Source organism: Neolamprologus brichardi, chromosome 20 (assembly GCF_056152115.1).
Source record: "Neolamprologus brichardi isolate AB-2024 chromosome 20, ASM5615211v1, whole genome shotgun sequence".
Lineage (NCBI taxonomy): Eukaryota > Metazoa > Chordata > Actinopteri > Cichliformes > Cichlidae > Neolamprologus > Neolamprologus brichardi.
In genome coordinates, this window is record NC_142123.1 from 6,537,771 (window position 1) to 6,560,278 (window position 22,508).

General features: G+C 42.0%; 1 protein-coding gene across 3 annotated transcripts in view; it reads left to right on the top strand.

Annotated features, from left to right (window-relative positions):
• Window positions 1–18,590, top strand: part of kazna (kazrin, periplakin interacting protein a) — a 192,900-nt gene extending 174,310 nt beyond the window's left edge. For all 3 annotated transcript variants that reach the window (XM_087833675.1, XM_087833676.1, XM_087833677.1), the window contains 13 exons: window positions 1,698–1,834; window positions 2,224–2,394; window positions 2,747–2,830; window positions 3,893–4,082; window positions 5,595–5,731; window positions 6,130–6,253; window positions 11,775–11,977; window positions 12,096–12,214; window positions 14,254–14,485; window positions 14,820–14,921; window positions 16,637–16,803; window positions 16,899–17,040; window positions 17,651–18,590. In XM_087833675.1, coding sequence (XP_087689801.1) covers window positions 1,698–1,834; window positions 2,224–2,394; window positions 2,747–2,830; window positions 3,893–4,082; window positions 5,595–5,731; window positions 6,130–6,253; window positions 11,775–11,977; window positions 12,096–12,214; window positions 14,254–14,485; window positions 14,820–14,921; window positions 16,637–16,803; window positions 16,899–17,040; window positions 17,651–17,809 — 1,967 coding nt within the window. In that variant the 3' untranslated portion in view covers window positions 17,810–18,590. The remainder of the gene's footprint in view (window positions 1–1,697; window positions 1,835–2,223; window positions 2,395–2,746; window positions 2,831–3,892; window positions 4,083–5,594; window positions 5,732–6,129; window positions 6,254–11,774; window positions 11,978–12,095; window positions 12,215–14,253; window positions 14,486–14,819; window positions 14,922–16,636; window positions 16,804–16,898; window positions 17,041–17,650) is intronic.
• The last annotated feature ends 3,918 nt before the right edge of the window (window positions 18,591–22,508 follow it).

Below are 22,508 nucleotides of genomic sequence, written 5' to 3' on the forward strand. Positions count from 1 at the left end.
CTTCAATTCTGTATGGTTCCCAGGTGGTTCTCTGGTTGTTTCAGCTGGTAATAATTCTTGGAGGCTTGAACTGAGCAACAGAGTATGTTAGTCATTAATATGTCTGTCAGCAGGAGTGCTTCCCCATCTCTCCTACATTCGTGCGTGTAACGTAACAGTCTGAGCCCCCGGAGCACAATTGTATGTTAAAAATGTTCATAGGTAGGTCAGAAGCAGTAACTAACAGTGCTAATATGATTTGCAAGTGTGAATGGACCCGTTCAAAGAGTCACAGTGAGTGCTTTCTTGCATCCAGCACCAGGAGGGTCGCTGTTGCCAAACGATCACAGGTGCAGGATGTGAGGCAGCAGAAGTGTTTTTGGCTCATCTCAAAGACGGCTTTGATTTCACTTCCTGAGGCAGGTGCTGGAAGGTTTCCTGTTTCTCTTGGTCAGTGAGGGATGTTTTTTGTCTTCATTCGCCAGCTAATGTGGTCTGTGTATCCCTTTGGCTTGGGGATTCCTCTGGTAAGAACAAGTGAAAGGGAGAGATATGAAAGGATGATGAGGGCGGTTGGAAAAAAAAAACAGAGGTTGAATCTGTCCTTCATTTCCGCTTGCCCAAGCATGTTCGCCAGACACAACTTGTGACTGTCACGCAGTTAACCAAGCTGTGATATAAGTTCATTACTGACACACAGCTGGTTCTGAAGGGGAGAAAAAAAGAGGGCAGAAAAAGGCAGATGTACTGTGCTTTTAGGAAAAACAGTTTGATGTAGAAAGATGCAATATGAATAAATAATATATAAATAAATGATGTATTGTCAGTTTCAAATGATAGCTGGAGGGAACCTCGACTTTAAACACGTCTGAAAAACAATCTTGCACGAGGAGGTAAAAAAGATCAAGAGGAAGCAGGAGAACAGGCAGATGCAGAAGAGCAAAAAATGTTTGTCTTTGAGAAAATTAGAGCTTCTCTGAATAACCACTGTGAACCATATTCTTTATCATGATGCGTGGGTGAGCTGCCAGAGGATTAGAAAGAGTGTGTGGCAGAGAGAGACGGGGGGAGAGGGAAAAAAAAGGGACTCAGTCTCTAACAAAGCCAGCAACAGAGTGCAGACTGACATAAGGGTTCATCAACGTATAGTCAGCGGCAACAGCAGGTGTTTTTATTGTTATTTTCTTCAGGAACAAACTAAGAAATCAGGAAAAGATTTGTTGGTTAGATTAAAGAAGACTCCTTAATGAAGATCACCTCTTAATGTGCAACATTCTTCATGGCTGTGTCAAAACATTAAGAACAGCATTAGACCTTAAAGTCTTTCAAGTCAAGCTTGTCTGCAATCCCAGCACCACCCATATCAGCTGAAAGTTCAGATAATAGGCTCATTATCGGATGCTAAGTAGCTTTAGCCTGTCTATATTTGCTACACATCTGGAAGCCTCTTTGCAACCCACATTTACCCCAGCTCCTACTTTATCATGTTGTCTGCTCTTGATCACCTCCAGTTTTCATTACATGCACGTTGGTAGGATGGAGGAGGTCCACGAACATGGACATAAAGCCACTTATAACTTACTGTAGATAAAACGGTAATAATCCTCTGAACTCTATTGTTTGTCACTGAAGTGCAGTCATCTACACTGTAGATTATGACTAAATAGAAGTATGTAAATCTTCAAGTTATTTGACCCTCCACAAACTCTGTCTTCCAGCCATGAAGTCGGACCGTAAGCGTCTGAAAGCAGAGAAGGCAGACCTGGTGAATCAGATGCAGCAGCTTTATGCCACATTGGAGAGCCGAGAGGAGCAGCTCCGTGACTTCATACGCAACTATGAGCAGCACAGAAAAGTACGGCACCCGTTTTCTAACAGTATAGAGGCACACACATCCATACAGACCCTCTTTTTCTTGTTTGTTTGGTTTTTTTTGTAGTGCATGCTCTAATCTGCTTAATTAAAAAGACGGTTGGTTACAAAAAAGGATGTTTACAGTTTAAAAAAAATGTTTTTGTGGTATTTGGTGCGTATGTGGTGCCACAAGAATATGTCATAGTAAGCCCAACATGTAGAAGCACTTTTTTTATTCCTGTCATCTCAAGGTAAAAAAAAAAAATCAAATGAAATATTGAAAGCCCTTACAAGGCAGCACAGAAAGAGCCACCGCCTTTCTGTTTGAATCATTCTGTTTAGTCGTGCTTGATGTGTGAACCAATCCATCAGGATCTGTGTGTCTACTAGGAGAGCGAGGATGCAGTAAAGGCGCTGGCCAAAGAGAAAGACCTCCTGGAGAGAGAAAAGTGGGACCTGCGGCGGCAGACCAAGGAAGCCACGGAGCACACGGGGATGCTGCGGTCTCAGCTTGATCTCAAGGAGAACCGCATCAAGGAGCTGGAGGCTGAACTTGCCATGGTGAGAGAGAAAGGCAAATGAGGGAACTTGACAGGCAGGTAGTGAGTCAGCACTGCATTACTGGCTTTTTATAGGCTCCATTTTCTAGAATCAGATATTTAGGAACATTTCTAATGTTAGAGTTCCTTTTTTCCTTCTAAGATAACAAGTGATAAAGTGTACAAAGAGAAAAGACTGACTAGTCAAAGAAACAAAGATATTGCACAAATAGTTTGAGTCCTGGTTCAGGTATATACAGTACATCTGTTTGGTCACTCTGCACTGTTTTGCCTAAACTGCATCTAATCGAAACACGGAAAGCCTTTTGAATGTACAGCATAGCCGTCATTCATGTCTCCAACCCCCCCACCAGATGAGTAACTGTGTCAATCAGAGAATGGAGTTCCGGGTGTTTGAGCGCCTTGTGGACAGGGACTACTCTCCTAGGGTCATGGCGGTAAGACAGGCCCCAAGATTTAAATCTTTCCACTCCTGCCCCCTGTGGAGTTTTCTCCTATTTGTGACCTGTTTGTTGCTTTGGAAAGCCTCTTCCTGTTCCTCAGATGCACGTTTTTCCATTTAGTGTTTTTAGTTGTTTTTTTGTTTTTTTAAACTAACCCTCAGCCCACCCTGACTGATCCCAGTAATCCTAACATCAGTGGTCCCACAGATTTCCACTGTAATCGATCGGAATGTGTTTCAGGTCTAATTGAACGTTGAAATGCTTGGGGGAGGCAACAAAAACATCAGTAGTCTGACAACTAATGATTACATTGAAGGTTTGGGATTGTATACTGTTTTGCATGACAGAGACTGTGATTGATAACCGTTTGACTGCTGGTAGATGGAGATGATTGCAGTGGAGTTGATTGTGCCGGTGATTTGCAGCCCGCCGCCGCTTGGCATGATGATACGATTCGCACAATAAGCAATAAAAAAAACATGTCAAGCATAATCAGAAAACATGAACACAGAGAAAAAGGTTTCATTGACACAAAATAAACATGCACAAACACAATGTCCAAGGCTCCAGTACAGCTCATTGTTACTCCTGCAGAAAAGCAGCGGCAGAGCAAATATGTCCATTAAAGTTATAGAAAAGCTTAATTGTTTTCAATGTCTCCATTTTTTATTTTCTGTTTTTTTGCACCCCGACAACACCCACAGCTTACACCGCCGTGGATACAAACAACCAGCACCTCCTCCAGATATTCTGTCAGAGCTCTCAGGAGTGGTAGCGAAAGATTTCACAAACAAAAGGAGAACAAGAATATAACTGCATTTTTAATGAGACAAGCGCCACATAACGAGCCCAGGGGAGAACTCGCACATCTGCATGCGCTTAGAGACATGTAGTAGAAATCTGAGCACAACATGTAATATGTACACACACACACACACGGAATAAAAATGGAGATTTACCAGCCCACTGAAAAAGTGAGTTTGCTGAAGTGGAGAATTTTGATTGTGGCTCACTGTGCTCTCTGACTGATGACTTCTTTCCGTCTGCCTCCTCAAGGCGAAACAGTCGCTAGCCACCCTGACCAAGGATGTGCCCAAGCGCCACTCGCTGGCCATGCCCACGGAGGCGGTTGTCAATGGAAACAACCAGGAGTGGGTGATGCAGGCCGATCTCCCTCTGACTGCTGCCATCCGACAGAGTCAGCAGACCCTCTATGTCCACACGGGGCATCCCGCTGACAGGCAAGGTAAGCCAGCAAGGAGCACCTTCATCCTGCACATGACTGACTGACATGAGGCGGTTTGACCATCATTTACCCTTTGCATGCTCATGTGAACCTGCTTCACACACATTCACTCCTACCATCTGCTTAGTATGACCACATCGTTGCCCGACGACGACGTTCCAGTCGTGACGTGTCATGCGCTTTCTGTATGATTTCAAGTGCAGATTTCTTGTTTTTGGGGGGGCTTTACAGCTTCTATGTGTCTTTGCTGCACACAAATGTTTTCTCTGCACTTGACAGCTATGGCAGCTGAGGATCAGCTGTGTGTTAAGAACCTTTTTGTTTGAGGTTTGCTTTAGTTTTATGGAATTCAAACGGTAACTTGGCCCCGTTTTTTCAATTTCATTTACATTTTTTCATTTCTTGTTCGTACCTAATTTTTCTCGGCCTCTTTTTCTACTTTTCAGCTCCCTCACAACATTTTCCGCAGTATCCTTTTGATTTGAGTTACACACACCTCACGAGATAGAGAAGAAACGGCGTCTCCTGTCACAGCTCCCGCTCTGCGCGGAGACGTTCATGGCTGAGACGCATTGCAGAACCACATTTTAAAAAATTCAAAGCAAATGTCTTTTCTTGTTTGGCTCACTCACTTTGAATTGTGTCACCGCTAGAAAACAGTGGTGTGTTTTTAGCAAAGCGGCCAGCACAGTGCCGAAAACCCTTCTGCAAAACGAGATGGTCTGGTAAATTCAGCTGGCACTCAGTGCTCATCCTCGTGTGTTTCAGTGCAGATGTCTGCACGAAGGATTGCAGTGATATGCGTTACCTAAGCGAAATATGTAGGCCAAATAGCATGTAACAAAAAATAGGCAAGTTTTTTTTTTGTGTGGGGGGGGGTTGTGATACAGAAGTTCTATCATTATGCGAGTTGTAGAAGAAACGTGAGCCATCAGCTCGAGAGGCTCTGCTAAATTTAAAAGCAAGAAAAAAGCAATGAAAAGAAGGGAAGTGTAGCAGTGTCACCTCCTGCTACCCTAAAATAGAAAGCTCTGGACAAATTAGCCTCATAGCCACCAGAGTTGGAGTCCATTTCAGTCCTTTCAGAGGTTGCTTTTAAAGGGCAGTTATAGGGTTCACATAGGTTGCTGACTAATTGGGGGCAGAAGCAAACATTCCCCTCCCCCCAAATAAAAAAAAAAAACAGGAAAAATCTGTGAACAGTCACGAACCCTAAATTGCTAGGCAATTGGTTGCACTGTATGTATCAGTCTCACCGCTGCACGCACACACACTCTCTCAAACCTCTGTGAAGCTGTTTTCACTGTTGCTTAGCAACTGCAGCTGATTGCAAATAATTTCAGGCTTTTTGGTTACAGACTTTTTTTTTTTCTTTTTTCTTTAGTTAAAGGCATCGTGGCGTCATTTCGAAGAAAACAGATTTTTTTTTTGGTCCCTGTTCTCTACTTCTGGTACACCCAAACACCCAAGAAAGAAACAAGCCTCTTCTCTTTTCCCTCTCGCCCCGTTTAGTGGCTGCCGTGCGGGTGAGCCCGTGCCACTCGCGCCAGCCCTCCATCATCTCCGACGCCTCTGCGCTGGAGGGAGACCGGTCGTCCACACCCAGCGACATCAACTCGCCGCGCCATCGGACTCACTCCCTCTGCAATGTAAGAGCTGCCCACCACCGCACCCTCCCAAGTAGTCGCCACACAGTAGTAACTGTTGACTTGCCCTTTGCTGCCCGGCTGCTGTCGTTTCCTTCCACCATCGTTCTGGCTGAATCCATGTCGTCCCCCCCCACCACCACCACGCAGTCTGTTGTGCACTCACTCGCAGCAGTGACTTGAATTTATGTGAAAGCCAGCTGTGGTTGTTTGAATAAGTGCATGCCTTGGCACCATGTCAAGTGTCACTTCCCCTCTGTGTTGTGATCTTTATCTTGTGGTCTTTATCGCTCACTCTGCGCCCTTACTTCACCGACTTCTCTGGTCTCTCATCTCTCTCCCATCTCTTCATCTCCTCCTCCTCTCTCCCTCTCTCTCTCTCCGTCTCTTTCTTCTTTCAGTCCCTAGAAGATCTGGAGGAGGCGAAGCGTAAGAAGAAGAAAGAAAAGATGGGGCTGGGGTCTCTGTCGCGCGTCTTCGCCCGAGGAAAGCAACGCAAGTCCCTCGACCCCGGTTTGTTTGATGGTACTTCAACACCTGATTATTACATAGAGGAGGATGCAGACTGGTAAAGCACACACGTCCGAGTGAACCACCTGGAGAGCCTTTTTTTGGCAGTTATCAGAGGACAACGTTGTATTGCCCGAGCGCATGCGTGAGAGAATGTGCGTGTTTGCGTGCGCGTCTGTGTGTGTGTGTGTGTGTGTGATGAAAGCGTGTACAGATAAAATAATGTGTGTACCTTTGATGTAGTCTCACATGCACGCATGCTTCGGTTTGTATGGGAGCGAGAGTGTGCGCGTGCTTGTGCCACCCATGGTCAACGGCCATGTCAGGAGCCGGAGGCGCGTCTTGCTTCGCTGAAGTGTAAACCTAAAGAGCAAATTGCACCTGTATGTATGTATATGTACAGCCCTGTAAATAGCGTGGAGAGTGTAATACAGCAGCAGTGTGGACATGTCATGTTGTATCTGCCCTCCAAAACAGCTGTGTTATCTGATCTTTGAATTGTTCTCTACATTTTTACTTTTTTTTTTTTTTTTATTGTTTTCACTCAACTGGAAACTTGAAGGACTGCTGTACTTGTAAATAACAGTTGATGTGCACTCTGTGCGTGTAAATGTCTCCTTGTCCTGAATGCCTTTTTGTTATTTTTGACACGTACTCCCCGCCATCCCTCCTCCCTCCCTCCCACTGCCTCTTAACTTTATCTCCCCCCTGTTTATTGTCCTGCCTGGTCCATCCCCTTCTTCCACACTGCCATGATGAGAACAGTTTCCTGTAGGCGGCATGCAGACTCCTGAAATTCACCGCTGGGTCGGTTGTCGGGTGCACATCCCTCAACCGCCGGAAAAAAAAAAAAAAGTCTGTGCAGAGGCAATCCTTGATGTTTACTTAGAGAGACTTCAAAGAAGCTGCTATGAGAGGAATTAACTTTCTACGCAGAACAGTTTGTTCCCCTGCATTTTGAAGCCAAACAGGAAATGTGAGAAATGTGTTTTCTATCTCCTCAGATAGAAGGTACATGTGTGACATGCATGCACGTAGCCCCGGTCCCTAAATCATGCATGCCTGGTTACCCCACTACAAAGAAAAATCTCTCCCTGGTTATGTTTCCGAAGAGGTGATAAACTGTTTGCTTTTCTTTTTAATTTAAAAAGAGAGGTTAGTTACTGATTTCACGTTCATTCATGATTTTGCCCCCATTTCAAATTAATTGATAAGATTTGTAAACTTGAACCTCAGCTGAATGCTTAAGATCTTAACATCCTGAACTGCGCACAGTTTCGTTTTAATCTGCACCTGCAAGGCTTTTTATGCGAAATTACATTTGAAATATCAAAGGTCAGCAAAGAAAGAAAACTGAACATTACACTTTGAATTTTTAAATATTATTCCACACTATTTGCAAGGCTTTGTGCCTTTTTATCTCTCTTTGTTTTTTAGGATCTAAGCTGCTTGTATTCATTGGTGTATGAATACTGGGAGCAGCATTATTCTGGGAAAAGTTAAAATAAGAAAGCTATCATCACAAAATACATAGCATAAACACCAATTATTCTTGCGTTGCAGGTGTTCAACTGACAGTCAAAATATTTCTAGACCTCTGGAATTAAGGGCGACTTATGAGCAGAACCTCAATTAAGAGGTGCAGAAATTACATGAACTACAACTGAAGGTTAAAAATCAGGATTTAAGCATCCCAATCAAGTGCAGGCGTACCTTCTCCCATGACCCCATGACCTCAGCAAAAATTCCAATGTAGAGTTCAAGCCATAGCTGGGAAAAGGAAAAAAATAAAGCAATTAACTTTGGACTAAAGGTTAATGGCATTAATCCGAGCAAAATAATTTCCACAGACATCACGTTACTTCCGATCTTTCATTGGATTGAGTCGGAGTCTGCACTGCCACGCCCCAGGAAATCTTTTCTCTCCCTGATATCAAACTAACACTGGGTATTTGTTGGCCTCGCCTGAGACACTAGAGTGCCAGGTTACCGTGGCGTGTCCACGTATCCAGTAAGGAGATCGTCCTTTACATTTGAGTTCACGGTTATTGAATTTGCAGGTAAATCAGTAAGATAATTCAGAGATGAGTCACTATGAATCAAATTGTATGTACAGGAACAACGTCTCATGTTGGAAAAAAAATCACTGAACAGTCAGTTAAATGTATAAAATCTATGCTATTTTATCTTTTTTGTTTCATTCAGCTAATTTTTATGATCCTCTGCTGATGGGGAAACAACATATCAAGAGAAAAAAACATTATGTAATTTTATCTTTTGATCCGTGCTCTGTTTTTGTTTTGTTTTTGTTTTGTTTTTGTTTTTTAATTTCCCACGTATATTTTACTTTTTGTAAATGAGATAACATTGCAGAAATGAAATGAATATTATTATTATTATTAAAGAGTTTTATTTAAAGTCAAAGATGTAGGCCTCGGTGGAGGACTTCTATTCTGAAGCCCTGAGATGTTTAGAAGTGGATCGTAGCAAACTTTTAAAGGCATGGCAACAAAGTTACGCTCTAAAGAACTAAATGAGAAAAAAATAAGATTATTTTAAAATAAAATAAGTAATGCTTAATTTCCACGTGGCTCTCCTCTCTTTCCCTTCATTAATGTTCGTGTGTGTGCGTGTTCATTTGTTGTGATATGGCTCTAATCCAGATTTGTCCTGTTATGCTGGAGGGGACTTACCATTTTTAACATGTGCCTTAGTTTCCCTCAGCCCTGCAACTCCCATCTGTGAGAGGACTGCATCCCAAAAGCTTCCCAATGGCCTCCTTTCCTCTCTTTTCCAATTTCAACTCCTTACTAAGCCAAAATGAAATGTTCCTCTTGTATTATATTAGAATCAATAATTAGAGAAAAACAAAACATTGGTGCAGAGGAGATGTGGCCATGTCATATTGTTGAATCTGATCTCATATGTGTCAGCACATGGCATCGATAATGTTTTGCTCTGATATGACTCCTGACCTCTAACACTGACCCCTCTTGTCTGACCTCCATCAGACTGTCGACACAGTGAGGCGACCCAAGAAGCGATCAGTCAGACTCAATGGGACCGAGGTGCACCAGTTCCTGTGGCTTTAAAAATGAGTCGTGCTGGGTTGCAAACTGTGTTTGCAGATGTCTTTTAACTCCTAACATCACAAAAAAAAAAAAAACACCTTTGGAGTCGAGCACTTCTTCAAGTTGAATTTAGCTCTAATGACAGGGATTTGGAAACAGTTGAGTGCTAACAGATACACTAAAATGCATTTGAGGGCTTTTTTCTTTTATTTCCTGTATACTCCAACAGTAAAGCTCCGTACTCGGCGTCACTGGCTCAGAAACACTGGCTGCTTTTAATTTTGTGCTGAAGTATAGTTTGGGGGAAATGCACTGCTAAAATGCTTAACATAAATCTACAAGCAGGGGTGCTCATCATAGCTTTGCATGGACTATAAGAAAACTGGCTGTGACTTTATGGATTCACCATACAAGCTTATTTATAAGCCTTCTCGTCTGATGCACGACAGTAAAGCATAAGCATATTTACAAAATATTAAATGACTTCTTTAATATTCTTTTAATGAATTCAAGCTGAAGCTACTCCTTGATTAACTGGAAGACAGGAAACATACTGTATGTGCCTCCATATTTATCATTCAGACATGAGCATTGATTTCCTCATCTGCCTCTCAAGATAGCAAATAATCTTATTAATCAAAATGCCAAACTGTTACTTAAAGGGGCCTTGTAGTTTATCCACTCTATTTATCCTCCCTCGAAGCAGCGAAGAGCCACCATGGGTGATGTCATCCATTCAGTTGTAATCCATTTGTTTTTCCCCAGTCATGGTATCAGAAATGCTGCTATATTATAGCAATAATGTCTATTAAACGAGCTACCGAAGAGCACACTTAAGGCTCGGTGTCTCGTCTAAAGTGTAGTTAAAGGAAAAGCAAACAATTCACTGTGGTTTTTATAAAACATATAAAACTTACCTCCTGTCATAAAGGACACAAAGCTCTTTACATAAATACCACACCGTAGCTAGCTCTGCTTTCACTGATATTTTCTTTATTAGGACTCTGTTCGGAATGAAAAACAGACCTTGTACGCAGTCCAGCATGCATCTTTGACCAAAAGAGCAGATTTATTCAACTTAATATGAATTGCTCTCAGAAGGGCACTTAGACGTGTACGGTCGCTTCATGCATCTCTCTTCGGAGAGCACATAAAAGCATCCAGCTTGAGATGAATTACCGAAGGCGGGTTTAATAAAAATCAGTTTACTCAGACCCTCGAAGCATCCAGTCGTGAATCTCCTTTGAGTAAACACACAATGGGCATAGTAAAGGCTGCCAAAAAGTAGGGTTTTTTGCTAGAAGTGACACTTAGGTGGAGGGAACAAAGAACCCGTTTTTGTGTAGTTTGTAATAAGAATCTTTAACTTTCTTTTCCTTAAAAAAAAAAAAAAAACATAAAAAAGCAACCATGGATGTGATGATTGGAGTGACCATCAAGGAGAACAGTCATGTTACCATGGAGCTGTCAGGTGGATGCTTCTGTGCAAGGCTTATTAGGGTCACAGGAGTTTTGGTTGAAGTTCATTCATTCACTCACTGGGTAAGCCTGTAAGTATGGCTGTATTCTGAGTGCTGAGGGTAATGTTGAGGTTTTCAGAAACTATGGAATAAGACAGGATACTTTGAAGTATTTCATTTGTATCACAAGATTTTAAAAAGGGAGAAAAACACAGTAAGTGCTGCAGTAAGTGCTTGATGAGCATTTCATGATGCTGTACCAACATCTGAGTCCAAACCTGATACCAGGTTGCCACCCGCTGGTCGGGGGTTAGTTGGCTTTCACATTTTTACAATGAAACAAAACATGTTCTCGGCCAATGTTTCTTTTCGATTGTGACTCCACCACTTGTGAAATACTGAGAACTTAAATTTAACAAAAAAATAAATAAAAAAATGAAAAAAAGACAGAAAATATTTGGCTCTGTTTAGCGTGGTAACAGTGAAACACCGCGGGGAATTATTCAGGCAGTGCTCAAAGTGTCAGGATTTACTCACAGTCGATTTTAACATTGTGAGAGAGACGTGCTTTTAATGCATCGACATTTCTCATGCATCTCCTAATTGCATGTTTTAATATTTCCACAGAGCTGTTAGCTGCGGGCTAATTTAGACAGATGAGTCATGTTAATTCAACAGCTCAAACAGCTGCTGGTCTAATGGACTTCTTAAGTGAGGAGCTTGTTTATAAAAGCTGCAACTTTGTTTACAGCATTACTGGCAAACGCTGGGCTTGCTGTGATGCAGCCAAAAGCTTAGGATGTCGTTAAAAGCTTGTTTGTTCCCTCTTCCCCTTAAATGGGCTGATTTGATATGAAACTATATGTATATATTGTTGTTGTTGCAGCACATTAACGTTTTGTTGTTATTGTTGTTTTTATTTTATTTTTCATTGCTCACAATGCTCACCTCTGCTTTCACGCACAACCACAACCGCATCACCCATTTGTCTACCCACCCACCCAGACTCGGATAGCCTCTCCAGCCCCAATCGCCTCAGCCTGTCAGACGGGTCAGAGGACCAGCTCGACCGTCTGCAGCAGGTGGAGCTGGCCAGGACAACGCCCATGTCTCTGTGGAGGGCAGGCACCGTGCAGGCCTGGCTGGAGGTTGTCATGGCGATGCCCATGTACATCCGCACCTGCTCAGAAAACGTCAAAAGCGGCAAGGTATGGCAACACCTGCAGGTTTCTACATGCTTCCATGTTGTTTTTGACTTTATAGCACTCTCCGCCTGAATGGTTTAACCTCATGTGAAGTGTTTTTTCTTTGCTTTTTTTTTTGCAGGTTTTACTGGGGTTAACGGATGAAGACCTGGAGCTGGGTCTAGGTGTCAGCAATTTGATGCATCGTCGGAAACTCCGCCTGGCCATTGAAGATTACAGAGATGTTGAGAACGGCAGAGGGTAAGGAAGGGCCATAGTGGTCCTTAGTGTAAACTGCCTGTTACTTAATGGCGTATGGGGGCCACCTGTCGGTGATTTATTGTACATGCATTTACCTAATGCATGAAGGATCTCGTTTCTGGCTTTTTACCACACATGAAGTTTAAACAAATGCAAGAGTCCCACGGCTGTTACAGCTCTTGAAAGCTTCCTAAGGGCATGAAAGGCATGCAGGTCAGCTAAACTGAAGTCTGTCTAAATTGTTCCTGTATGAATCATAAACACATATGTGGCAAGTATAAGCTTATTTGTTTTAACCAACAGTTACACTGTATGGCAGTTTAGCCAAGAAGCAGGTTTAAGATCAAGGTGTCTGGGTTTTGAAATATTCAGTTCAGTAACCCTAAAGCACTGAAGAATTGCATTTGAAAAATTTAGCAGCAGCGTGTCTTTCTCGAGTCAGTTTCCCCCCTTACTCTGGCCTTGATGTGCAAAGTTCGAAGAATTCTCTGTGAAACTGCTTTATAGCAAAGAAAAAATCCCTTCAAAAACTTTCTGCAGTGAGTTCCTTTACATATGTGATATTTAGGGCTGCATGTGGTTATCATTATTCAATAATCTAATCCAACTGTCAGCATCTTGATCATCAATTTTTGATGAAAGCCAAGTTTATTTCTGTGGCAAAAGTACAATCAAAAGTAAAAGAGTAAAATAGAATAATAGAAAAAATAACAATAATAATGGCACAGCTACCTGATTTGTTAACAGCAGTTGTGAACAATACTGTTTTCAGCTTCTTTTTTTAAAATAATAGCTACAGTTTGAGAAGATGATTTTATTGTCATTGCACAGTTTTACTTTCTACAATAGTACAACAAAATTGGACTACTGTCCTGCATTGGTGCTAAATGAAAGGCAAGCAGCAATCACAATATATACATAGTAACACATATGCAGAATGAAATATACAGTGTGTGCACTGTGTATTGCACAAGGCCCGGTGTCAGGTATTTGCATTGCAAGATCTTGTGTGCCCTTTTGAGACAGCATGTGCTGCAGAGGTCCTTCAGGGAGGAAAGAGGGCGGCCAGTGATTTTTCTCGTGACGTTAATGACCCTTTGTAGTGCTTTCCTGTGTGCCATGGTGCAGCTCGAGAACCACACAGAGATGCAATATGTCAGCGCACTTTCAGTGGAGTAGCGGTAGAAGACAGTTAGCAGCAGCTCCCTCTTTAGGGTAGCCCTCCTGAGGCTCCTCAGTAAGTGAGATGCTGCTGGGCCTTTTTCATAACCTCCAAGGTGTTAGAGCTTCACTGGAGGTCTGCATCCATGTGCACACACAGGAACTTGAAGCTGAGCACCCTCTTCACACACTCCCTGCTGATGTAGATGGGCTCCAATGCATTATTAGTCATAATTAATCTCTGGCGCTCTTCTACAGTGTGTTTTTTATCCTATCTCAGTCTGCTCTCTTCTTTTCTCCGGTCACGGCAGACGGCTGCACCTTCCTGAGCCCACATCTGCTGGAGATTTTTCCCTATTAAAAGGGAGTTTTTCCTTCCCAGTGTTGCAAAGTTCTGGCTCATAGGGGGTCATCTGATTGTTAAGGTTTTCTTTCTTTTATTGTAGGGTCTTTATCATACAGTATAAGGCGCCTTGAGGCAACTGCTGTTGTGATTTGGTGCTATATAAATTGAATTGAATAAAAATAATTGAGTTCAGCTCAGTAGTTCTTAAAGCTACATAATGTGTCCACATTAGCAAAAGTAACACTGTTTATCAGGTATGTGGTGAAGCATGTTCACAGTCTTATTTTAGTATGGAAGTTTTTAACCTGATGATGAAATCAGAAGAAAAATCAAGAGATGGCAAACGTATTATTATTATTATACCATACAATATGAATTTAGCAACAATCCATTCAGTGCTTGTTAGGAACTTCAGCCTAATGGGGGTGTAAGCTGGTCAGTACAATTCAAACTCTTTGTGGCTAAATCCCACGTGTGATGATAAAAATGTGATTTCTTAGGTGAAGGAACTCTTCATGCTGTCTGTCTGTAGGCTGTCCAAGGCTGCGGACATGGACCACCACTGGGTGGCAAAAGCCTGGTTAAGCGATGTGGGTTTGCCTCAGTACTCCCAGGCATTTCACAATCACTTGATAGATGGGCGGGTCCTGAACTCTTTGACACGTCGGGACCTCGAACGTCACTTAAACATCACCAAGAAGTTCCATCAGGTCAGCTTGCTGCTAGGCATCGAACTGCTGCAGTTGCTTCATTTTGACAAGGAGGTAAATGAGAAACGGCAGTGAGTACACTGATGGGTGACAAATTAAAGGAAAACAAATAACAATGAGGGGTTATAGTAAGGTGTTGGGGCTTGACATTGATTTTACTTTTGAGTTGACCTTTTATCGATTGGCAGTGATCCTTCCACCTAAAAGGATAAGTAAATGCAAACTGCGTGCCCCACCACGGCACGAGCCACTGTATCTCCTTACTGTAGGGGTGAAGGGTCTAGATTTTCAGTCTTTTAGTTTTGTCACTCCTTTGTACTTTGGGATGTTCACAGTAAAGGTGAAAATAGATCAGATCTGTAAAAGTTCTTGTTAAAATGGTTTTCAGGCATTACAGGCTCGCCGGATACAGTGCGAGCACCACAATGTGGATCCTCTGGTATGGACCACGCATCGGGTCATGAAATGGATCAGAGACATTGACCTCAAGGTGAGAGAAAGTTCATCTTAAAATTCTTGAACACATGTCAGCCAATAGGTTAACAGGTCAAAGTTGTATGCGAACAAAAGTATAGTTTTAGCAAAGTTAAAGAGTTTACCGTTACGCCATAACAAATCAGAGACGTTCTGGGTCTGAATCTCAGAATGTCCCGGGTATGTAATAGTTAATTTCCAGATATTTGTGTTAAAAATACTCTGATAAAAGTTCATTAAGGTTTAAAAGTAGCTCTTTCGAGCACATATCTACCATCTATTTTTATGCAGAGGAAACGCAACCTCATGTCATATTATGGAACGCACTTGTTAGATTACATCTGGTATGTTGAACATAAACAGAGAAAAAACATATGCTGCTGCCCACATTGTAGATTGGTGAGTTGGCCTCCACATCTAAACAGGAAAATGAATATAGTCAGGGGTTAAAGTGGGATTTGGCAGGCAAAAGAACCCTAATATCAGCTGTTGTGGTAGTGTACGAGAAAATAACCACTATGAAATAAATTGTATAAATTGTCTACCAATTGGAAGGTGGGCTGACTGATCCTCCCCGGTTCAAAGCATCCTTGGGAAGATATTGAACCCCAAGTTACCCCCCCACCCCACACACACCCGATCCATCCATCTGAATGTGAAATAAAAGTGCTTAGGTAACCTCTGAGCATAAAGCGATAAATGATGCATATGTTTGTACCACTTGCCATGTGTGATAAGCACCAGTGATGGATAGACCAATAAACTGGCCTTTTATGTGTTATTGTTTCCTCAATTTAGCCTCAAATTGGTTTAAATCTGAAAGATGAGGAGTGATGTGGAATAGTAACACCCTTCAAATGTCTTGAACCTATAAGGCTGTTACGAAAATGTACGATGCAGCAAGTAGAGGCATTTGTGTAAAAATGTAGTGAATAAAAGTAAAAAGTGGTGAGAAAAATAAAGATTCAAGTTATGTAATGACACCTGAAAATTCCACTTCAGTATCTTAACTGGGTATTTGTACTGCATTTCTTTTCTGGAATGAGGCAAAACAAGATTATATTAAAAACTTTAAAGAGATGAGTAAAGTGCTGTTTCTGTCAAGGACACAAAATACAAACGAGAGAAAAGCAAAGCCTTTGGTGGGCAAAGAAAAGAGTTTAATCAATCAATAAATCAAAGACAACCTTGTGTACACAGGTGAACCACTGGTGCTTAGTTGTGGCTCCCCTCAGCTTTTATACTCTCAGTTATAATTGCTAAGCTGAGTCAGCTGAGTGCATATCTAACCGGCCCCACAGCAGAAAGGGGGAGGCACCTGATTCAAGGAAGCAAGCAGCAGGACTCTCAGACAATAAAACATAGCAGGCCTGCTGGGGCTGTAACAATACTGTTTTGTGTTGTATAAACGCACTACCACATAAAGACTGTTTGTTCTGTGCTCCATACCTCCACAAAGTGATAGCAGGTCTTTGCCATTTACTGTTGAACTGCTACCAGTTGATTACAACACCTGCCAGATTACAGCCTTTGTCCCATCACACTCCGGGTGTGTACAGATAAACATGTCTGGATGACGTCCGGTTAAACTCCTCAGGGAGCTGGAACTTCTATTGATATAGACAAAAGAATCAATATCAATATCCTCTTTGACTCAACCAAGAATTTTAGATCTGATGTTATGAACAAATAAGATTACTATTCTGTACTCGCCTTTTTCTGCCTATGCAGGAGTTTGCTGAGAGTCTCCTAAACAGTGGCGTTCATGGGGCTGTCATGGTGCTAGACCCCACTTTCAACACTGACACGATGGCAACGGTGCTAGGAATCTCCAGCAGCAAACACATGGTTCGCCGACACCTTGTGGAAGAGATGAAAACACTAATTGGCCAAGCCAGGTGACAGGAAAATTCACATGGATGTGTTTTCTACTGTCTTTAATTACTATTTTGGCTTCCCCCGTCACACTGATTTTTCCCCATGCTTTCTGCAGCGTGGATACCAAACAGGAATACGAGCATTTAGGTCTGGGGACACCACCCATCCTCCTTCGGCAGAACTCTCTGGGCAGACCTCCCACCTCTACTGCCCGGCACACTGATGAAGAAGGCTCATTGAGAAGGAGGGCTGTGAAGGTGGGGAAAAAGTTCTTCCCTCAATTTTAGTCATATTGTAGCGCAGAAGAGCTTAGTGTTGACAAATTACACAGTGACAATAATGAAGCTCTGCAGCATTACTTGGGTATTGAATGTATTGCTAGAGCAGCCTGCAAGACATGTAAATAAGGAGGAAGATAGAGAGGTTTGATTGATTAACCAAATCAATTATTGATTATTAAATTAACTGTAAGTATAAGATATGTCATCAGGGGGACTACAACTAATGGGAAAGTATAGACTGTACATAAAAGGTGGATACCTGTACGAACCCTCCACCTGAGCATTTTGGTTGTTGCTGTCTTGGATTTTTTTTTTAACCCTGACATCATGACATCATCAACAAGGTGTGGATCTGAATGAGAAACCCCAGACACTGCTTTGCCCCTATTGCAGCAAGTTGTCAGTCATGAAGTAGCTAGTAGCTAAGCCCTAAGGCTAACTGACTCTAAATCGGGCAAAAATGTGCAAAACAGGCATCATGCTATATCAAGTTACACCCCAATTTCACTTTTCAGACCCAGAAGCTGCATTGATCTTTATACATTGTTTGTCATTTGTAGTAATGGATACATTGTTTCTGTTCTAGCCTCCAGCAGGATTTAGTCCCAAAGCTCGCAATGGGCGGGACTTGAGTTGCCATAGCAGCTATGGCTCCCTGCCTAGAGAGGTTCGAGATCACACTCCGCCCAGGGCAGAAGGAAGCCCCATCCGTGGTTACACCAGCATCGAGGTCACCAATGTGTGATGTTATCAGAGTTCTACCAATACCAGTCATTCACTTTATGACAATGTACAACATGGACATTTGTCATCCATGTGCACGCAAACATGGGATGGTGATTTTTTTTTTAAATCTTAAAATGAGCCTTTACAGGGCAGCTTGCACTTTGTAACAAGGAAAATTTTGTTTTTTTTGTTGTTGTTTTTTTAACAAGTTTCCTGTTTTTTGGGGAAGTTTTAGCATCTTCGAGGACAGTAAGCGCCCCTCCACCAACGCCAGAATTAAGATGACTATGAACGACTCGAGCTATATATTTTTCTATTCTTGTGTGTACACCAGGAGGTAACTAACTGAAATGTTTTTTTTTCTTCTTTTTTTTGACTAGTGAGCTAAATGACTGTTTGTATTATACAGAGCACTTGATGACAAAATGTAAAAAAACAAAAAAGTTTCATATTTCGTAACCGTGTACGTGGCTCTTGTCTCATTCAATTCTGCCATTTGTGATGCCTTGTCAATGTGACTTAGCACAAAAAAAAACAACTTAAAAAAGACTTGAACTGAATTTAAAAATTTTAGAATCTATGTTTGATAGTCATTTTTCATCTCGCACATTTACACTGTTGTGTCAAAGCAAATGTAGCACCTCTTCTGATGTTTTATACTGTGCAGTAAACATAAAATATCCGAGCAATGCCAACAACAACAAAGAAAAAGATCGCTGAGCTGTGATGTGTGAGCGTGTATTTTTTTGTGAAAAGGAAAGTGCTCACTGAAATGAAATAAAGATGGTGTCTAAAATATATATGTGACTCGTTGCATCCATCGGAATATCAATGAACGCCAGAGGACAATCTGGGGAGAAAAAAAACATGCTGATGATGGGAGAAGGAGGGTTGGTCTCGAAAAACAGAATCCCAATAAATTGCAAAGCTCCACTGCTCAGCACAAAGAATAAAATGGCTGCCTGCACTATAAAGGTGGGCATAAAAGGAAATGAAAGGATCCATAAAGATCAGAGAAAAGTATGCTAATAATATTGTAGTGAGTCTCCATTGTTACAGTAAAAGTGTCACTGAGGAAACCCCCCCTCCCTTTTCCATGAGGCAGCGTCTACTGTAACTCAAACAGTGCCCGCAATAAAATCTGCCATAACCTTGACATTTTACTGATCTATTGATGGCATTTTGGGCCTCTATCATCCAGCTCTGAACTCCCTGTCAGACACGTTAACTCAAGTCTCAGCTGTAACAGTTCCTCATGATGCTATTTCCTCCTCTTACTCATGATGACTCAAACGTTTGTGCAATAGTTGCATGACACAGCACAAATAAAGACGGCTCCCCTTAGGCTAGATGCACTGCCTGACTTAAAGCCTTTACTGTAATCCACCGAGGGTTGGTTGGGTAAAGCCATTTTGTAATGTGAGACATTAAAAGATAATGATGAGGGAACTCAGTTACCTGCTTTGAAATATTTAGTGGACAAGGACCATTAAACTAAGATCAACAGTTACATGCCAGTAGATTTGGATGGTTTTACTTGAAGGAAAAAATTAAAATACTGGTATTTATACTAGAGCTGTGTCTAATTTACAGCCAGTGTGGTTCATTTGCTACACTCAAGCCTACGTGGCCATATAAATTAGATATTTGTCTGCCATCATATTTGATTACACACTGGCAGTGATAAGGGATTAATTCAGACCACCAGGTTAAGTCCCAATTTGTTCACATATATTTCTGTCCTTGCATTGTGTGAGTGTGTGTTTGATGAAGCAGAGGAACCAGACAAAAGCTTATGAGGAAGAACGTTTCCCAGGAGCCCAGAATGACAAAGGAACAATGCAGTGACTGACCAAGGTCACAAATGCTTCAGTCCTCATTCTAGTAAGCTGAGACAGGGGGACCACTGAAACAATGAAGCAGAGCAACGTGAAACCCTTTGTTTTTTTTCTTCATCTTTTATCTTTGAACATATCAGTGACATATTGCACATACACAATTATACAGACGAATGACTAAATAAATAGTCAAAGACCATCTACGTCACCAGTGTGGGCAGGATAAATCTTCAGGGTTGGATTTCCCAGTCCAAAGGACTAAAAAGGCGTGACTGCCAGTAGGTGGTAAATTTACAAAGAAGTAAAAGTCGTTGATTATCGGGACTTGAAAGAGGGCTGTGTCTCTGACGTTTAATAATCTCACTGGTTGTAAAACAACAAATCATTTGCATTTTTATAGATAATTTTTAATCTGTTTGAGATTGGAATGACTCATACAAACTACTGTGTATGCTGAAGATAAAAAAGGGCAAAGAGAGAAATTCCTCCTGCCACTTCCTTGAGTTACACAGGTAGGCCTTGTCTTTGAAAATGACTTTGAGCGTTGATTATTATTAATAGTACACACACACACATACACATGCCGGTAGTTTGAGACTCCAGACCGAGATCCTGGAATCTGCTGAAGCCACTCTTCTGATTTGGGGGTTACAGCTCTTACACTGTGACACTGGGACCACTTTGGACTTAACCTTCCACGTCTGCTCCACTCGTTCCTTCAGCCCCTGATACTTCTCTGTTTTCTCGTGCCCCCTGTTCTTGATGTTGCTGTCCCTTGGGATTGCAGGCCCTATCACAACTGTTGTCTTTTGCTCCTTGTCAACCACCGCTATGTCTGGTTGCTGGCTAGGAGTTGTTGTCTGTCCACAGGACCTTAACCCTGTTGTTCTCTATCATCTTTAATGGTGTTTCATATTGGAAATTGGGGACCTCTAGTCCATATACAGCACAGATGTTCCTGTACACTATCCCAGCTACTTGGCTGTGCCTATCAGTGTGTGTGGTTCTGGGGCACCTTTGCACAGTCTGCAAATTGGGTCCCGTTGGCTTCTGTGTCTATGGATCTGGGGCATGGGGCCTTTTCTTGTTTTGACATGATCAGACTTCTGTGTTGTCCTTTAAGCTGTCCTTTTCCAGGCATTTTTGATATCAACCATTTCCTTTGTCTGTTGATGGTACATCCCATTCAGGTCCTCTGTTATAGTTCCCCTTCCTGTTCCTAATCACCATCTGTTTTCAGCTGCTCGAAGTATTCCTGAAACAGCTCATCTCAGGGGGAAATATTCCTGATGTATTTGTGAATTCTCCGTGCTTCATCTGGGATTATGGCTCACACTTACTAATCCACGCCCTCTCTCTTTCCATTGCTCATATAACCTCAGGGCATTTGAATTAGGGTGGAGCACTCTGTACATTGTGAGAAGGTTTAGTGTCTTGACATTAGTGACATCTATCTCCTCCTGTGGGCAGGTTTTTATCCCAGCTGACCACAGGAGGAGATAAATGATCTAATGACTGATATTGATGGCTAGATCTATCTATCTATCTATCTATCTATCTATCTATCTATCTATCTATCTACCTACCTACCTACCTACCTACCTGCAAAATGCAATTTCATTTAAATGATTCAACTCCAGGGACATTATGCGCATGGACGCTTATTATCACACTGCCATGCCTAACTGGGCAAGTCTGTTAAGAAAAAAATCAACCTAAACCTTGTACTGGACCCTGAAACTATAAATATCGTCATTAATTTTATTACCCATTAATTTTATTACTCTGGGCTGGGTTGAAAGCTTAGTTTTCTACCTTATGTACGTATGTTTTTATCCATTTAGCTCTGATTGTGTGTTAGTAAATTACAACAAGGTGGTCTGTTGTTGTTGGCTCAACGCCTATCTGTTAAACTGAAATCAAATTGACTTCAGTATTAAATAGGTCTTTTGTCTTTTAAGTCATTAAGGACTTGTGCGAAGGCCAGATGTTTCCGGTTTATATTTTTGTGCATTTGCAAACAAATGTTTCCCATGTTTCCTTTATGTCGCAAGCAATAATAGATCATTAACTGCCAAAGTGTATTTCCCGGCTTTTTGTACAGCAGATAAGGGGAGGGGGCAGCATGTGTGACAGTGAAGAACCACCCTGACTCCGTCTATTAACGCGCCGAGAGCGAAAGAGTTAATGAAACTGGAAGTCTAAGTGGCTGGAGCCCCCTCCTTCCGGCTTTCTCTGTGACCGGGCCCATCCTTCTCAGAGAAAACTTCCTGGTCGTTAACCGTTATTTGTCACCAAATTATGCCTCATAAAGTCGTGCCAGTGTCGACAGAGTGCGATAATAAACAGCGCAGCTCCCAAGTTCAGGCAGAACACGAAGAGGAGTCACTTAGGATGCAGAGGTGAGTGGCGCGTCGTTAAAGTGGCTCGCTGAAGTGTTACTATGTATCGCTAAATGTCACTAAAAGTTACACTGACGACTTATTATTTAATCATTTATTCTCAAAGGGTGTTTGTCCGAGAGTTTGAGTTTTCCTCATTACTTATCTCCCGGGTTCAAAGTAAGAAAGAGTCCCATTGTTGGCACGAACGCGGGCATTTTTTTCCAGCTGTGAGTCATATTTAGTAAAACTCACCCGAGTGCTAAAGTTATTAGTAGCTTGAGTTGGTTTAGTTTAGAGTCGAGTTGACTTTTTTTTAGATTAGGTGACAATGACGACAACATCACTAGAAATATGTTGTGCCCGGGCCTGTGGAGGGATTGTTTTTCTAGTGGGCAGGCCTGTTAATGTGTTACTGCGTTGTTTGGTGAAATAAACTTGTTAGATTGGTCTGTAACTACCCTTGAGCAAGTCAATAACATGTGACCTCACTTTGCAC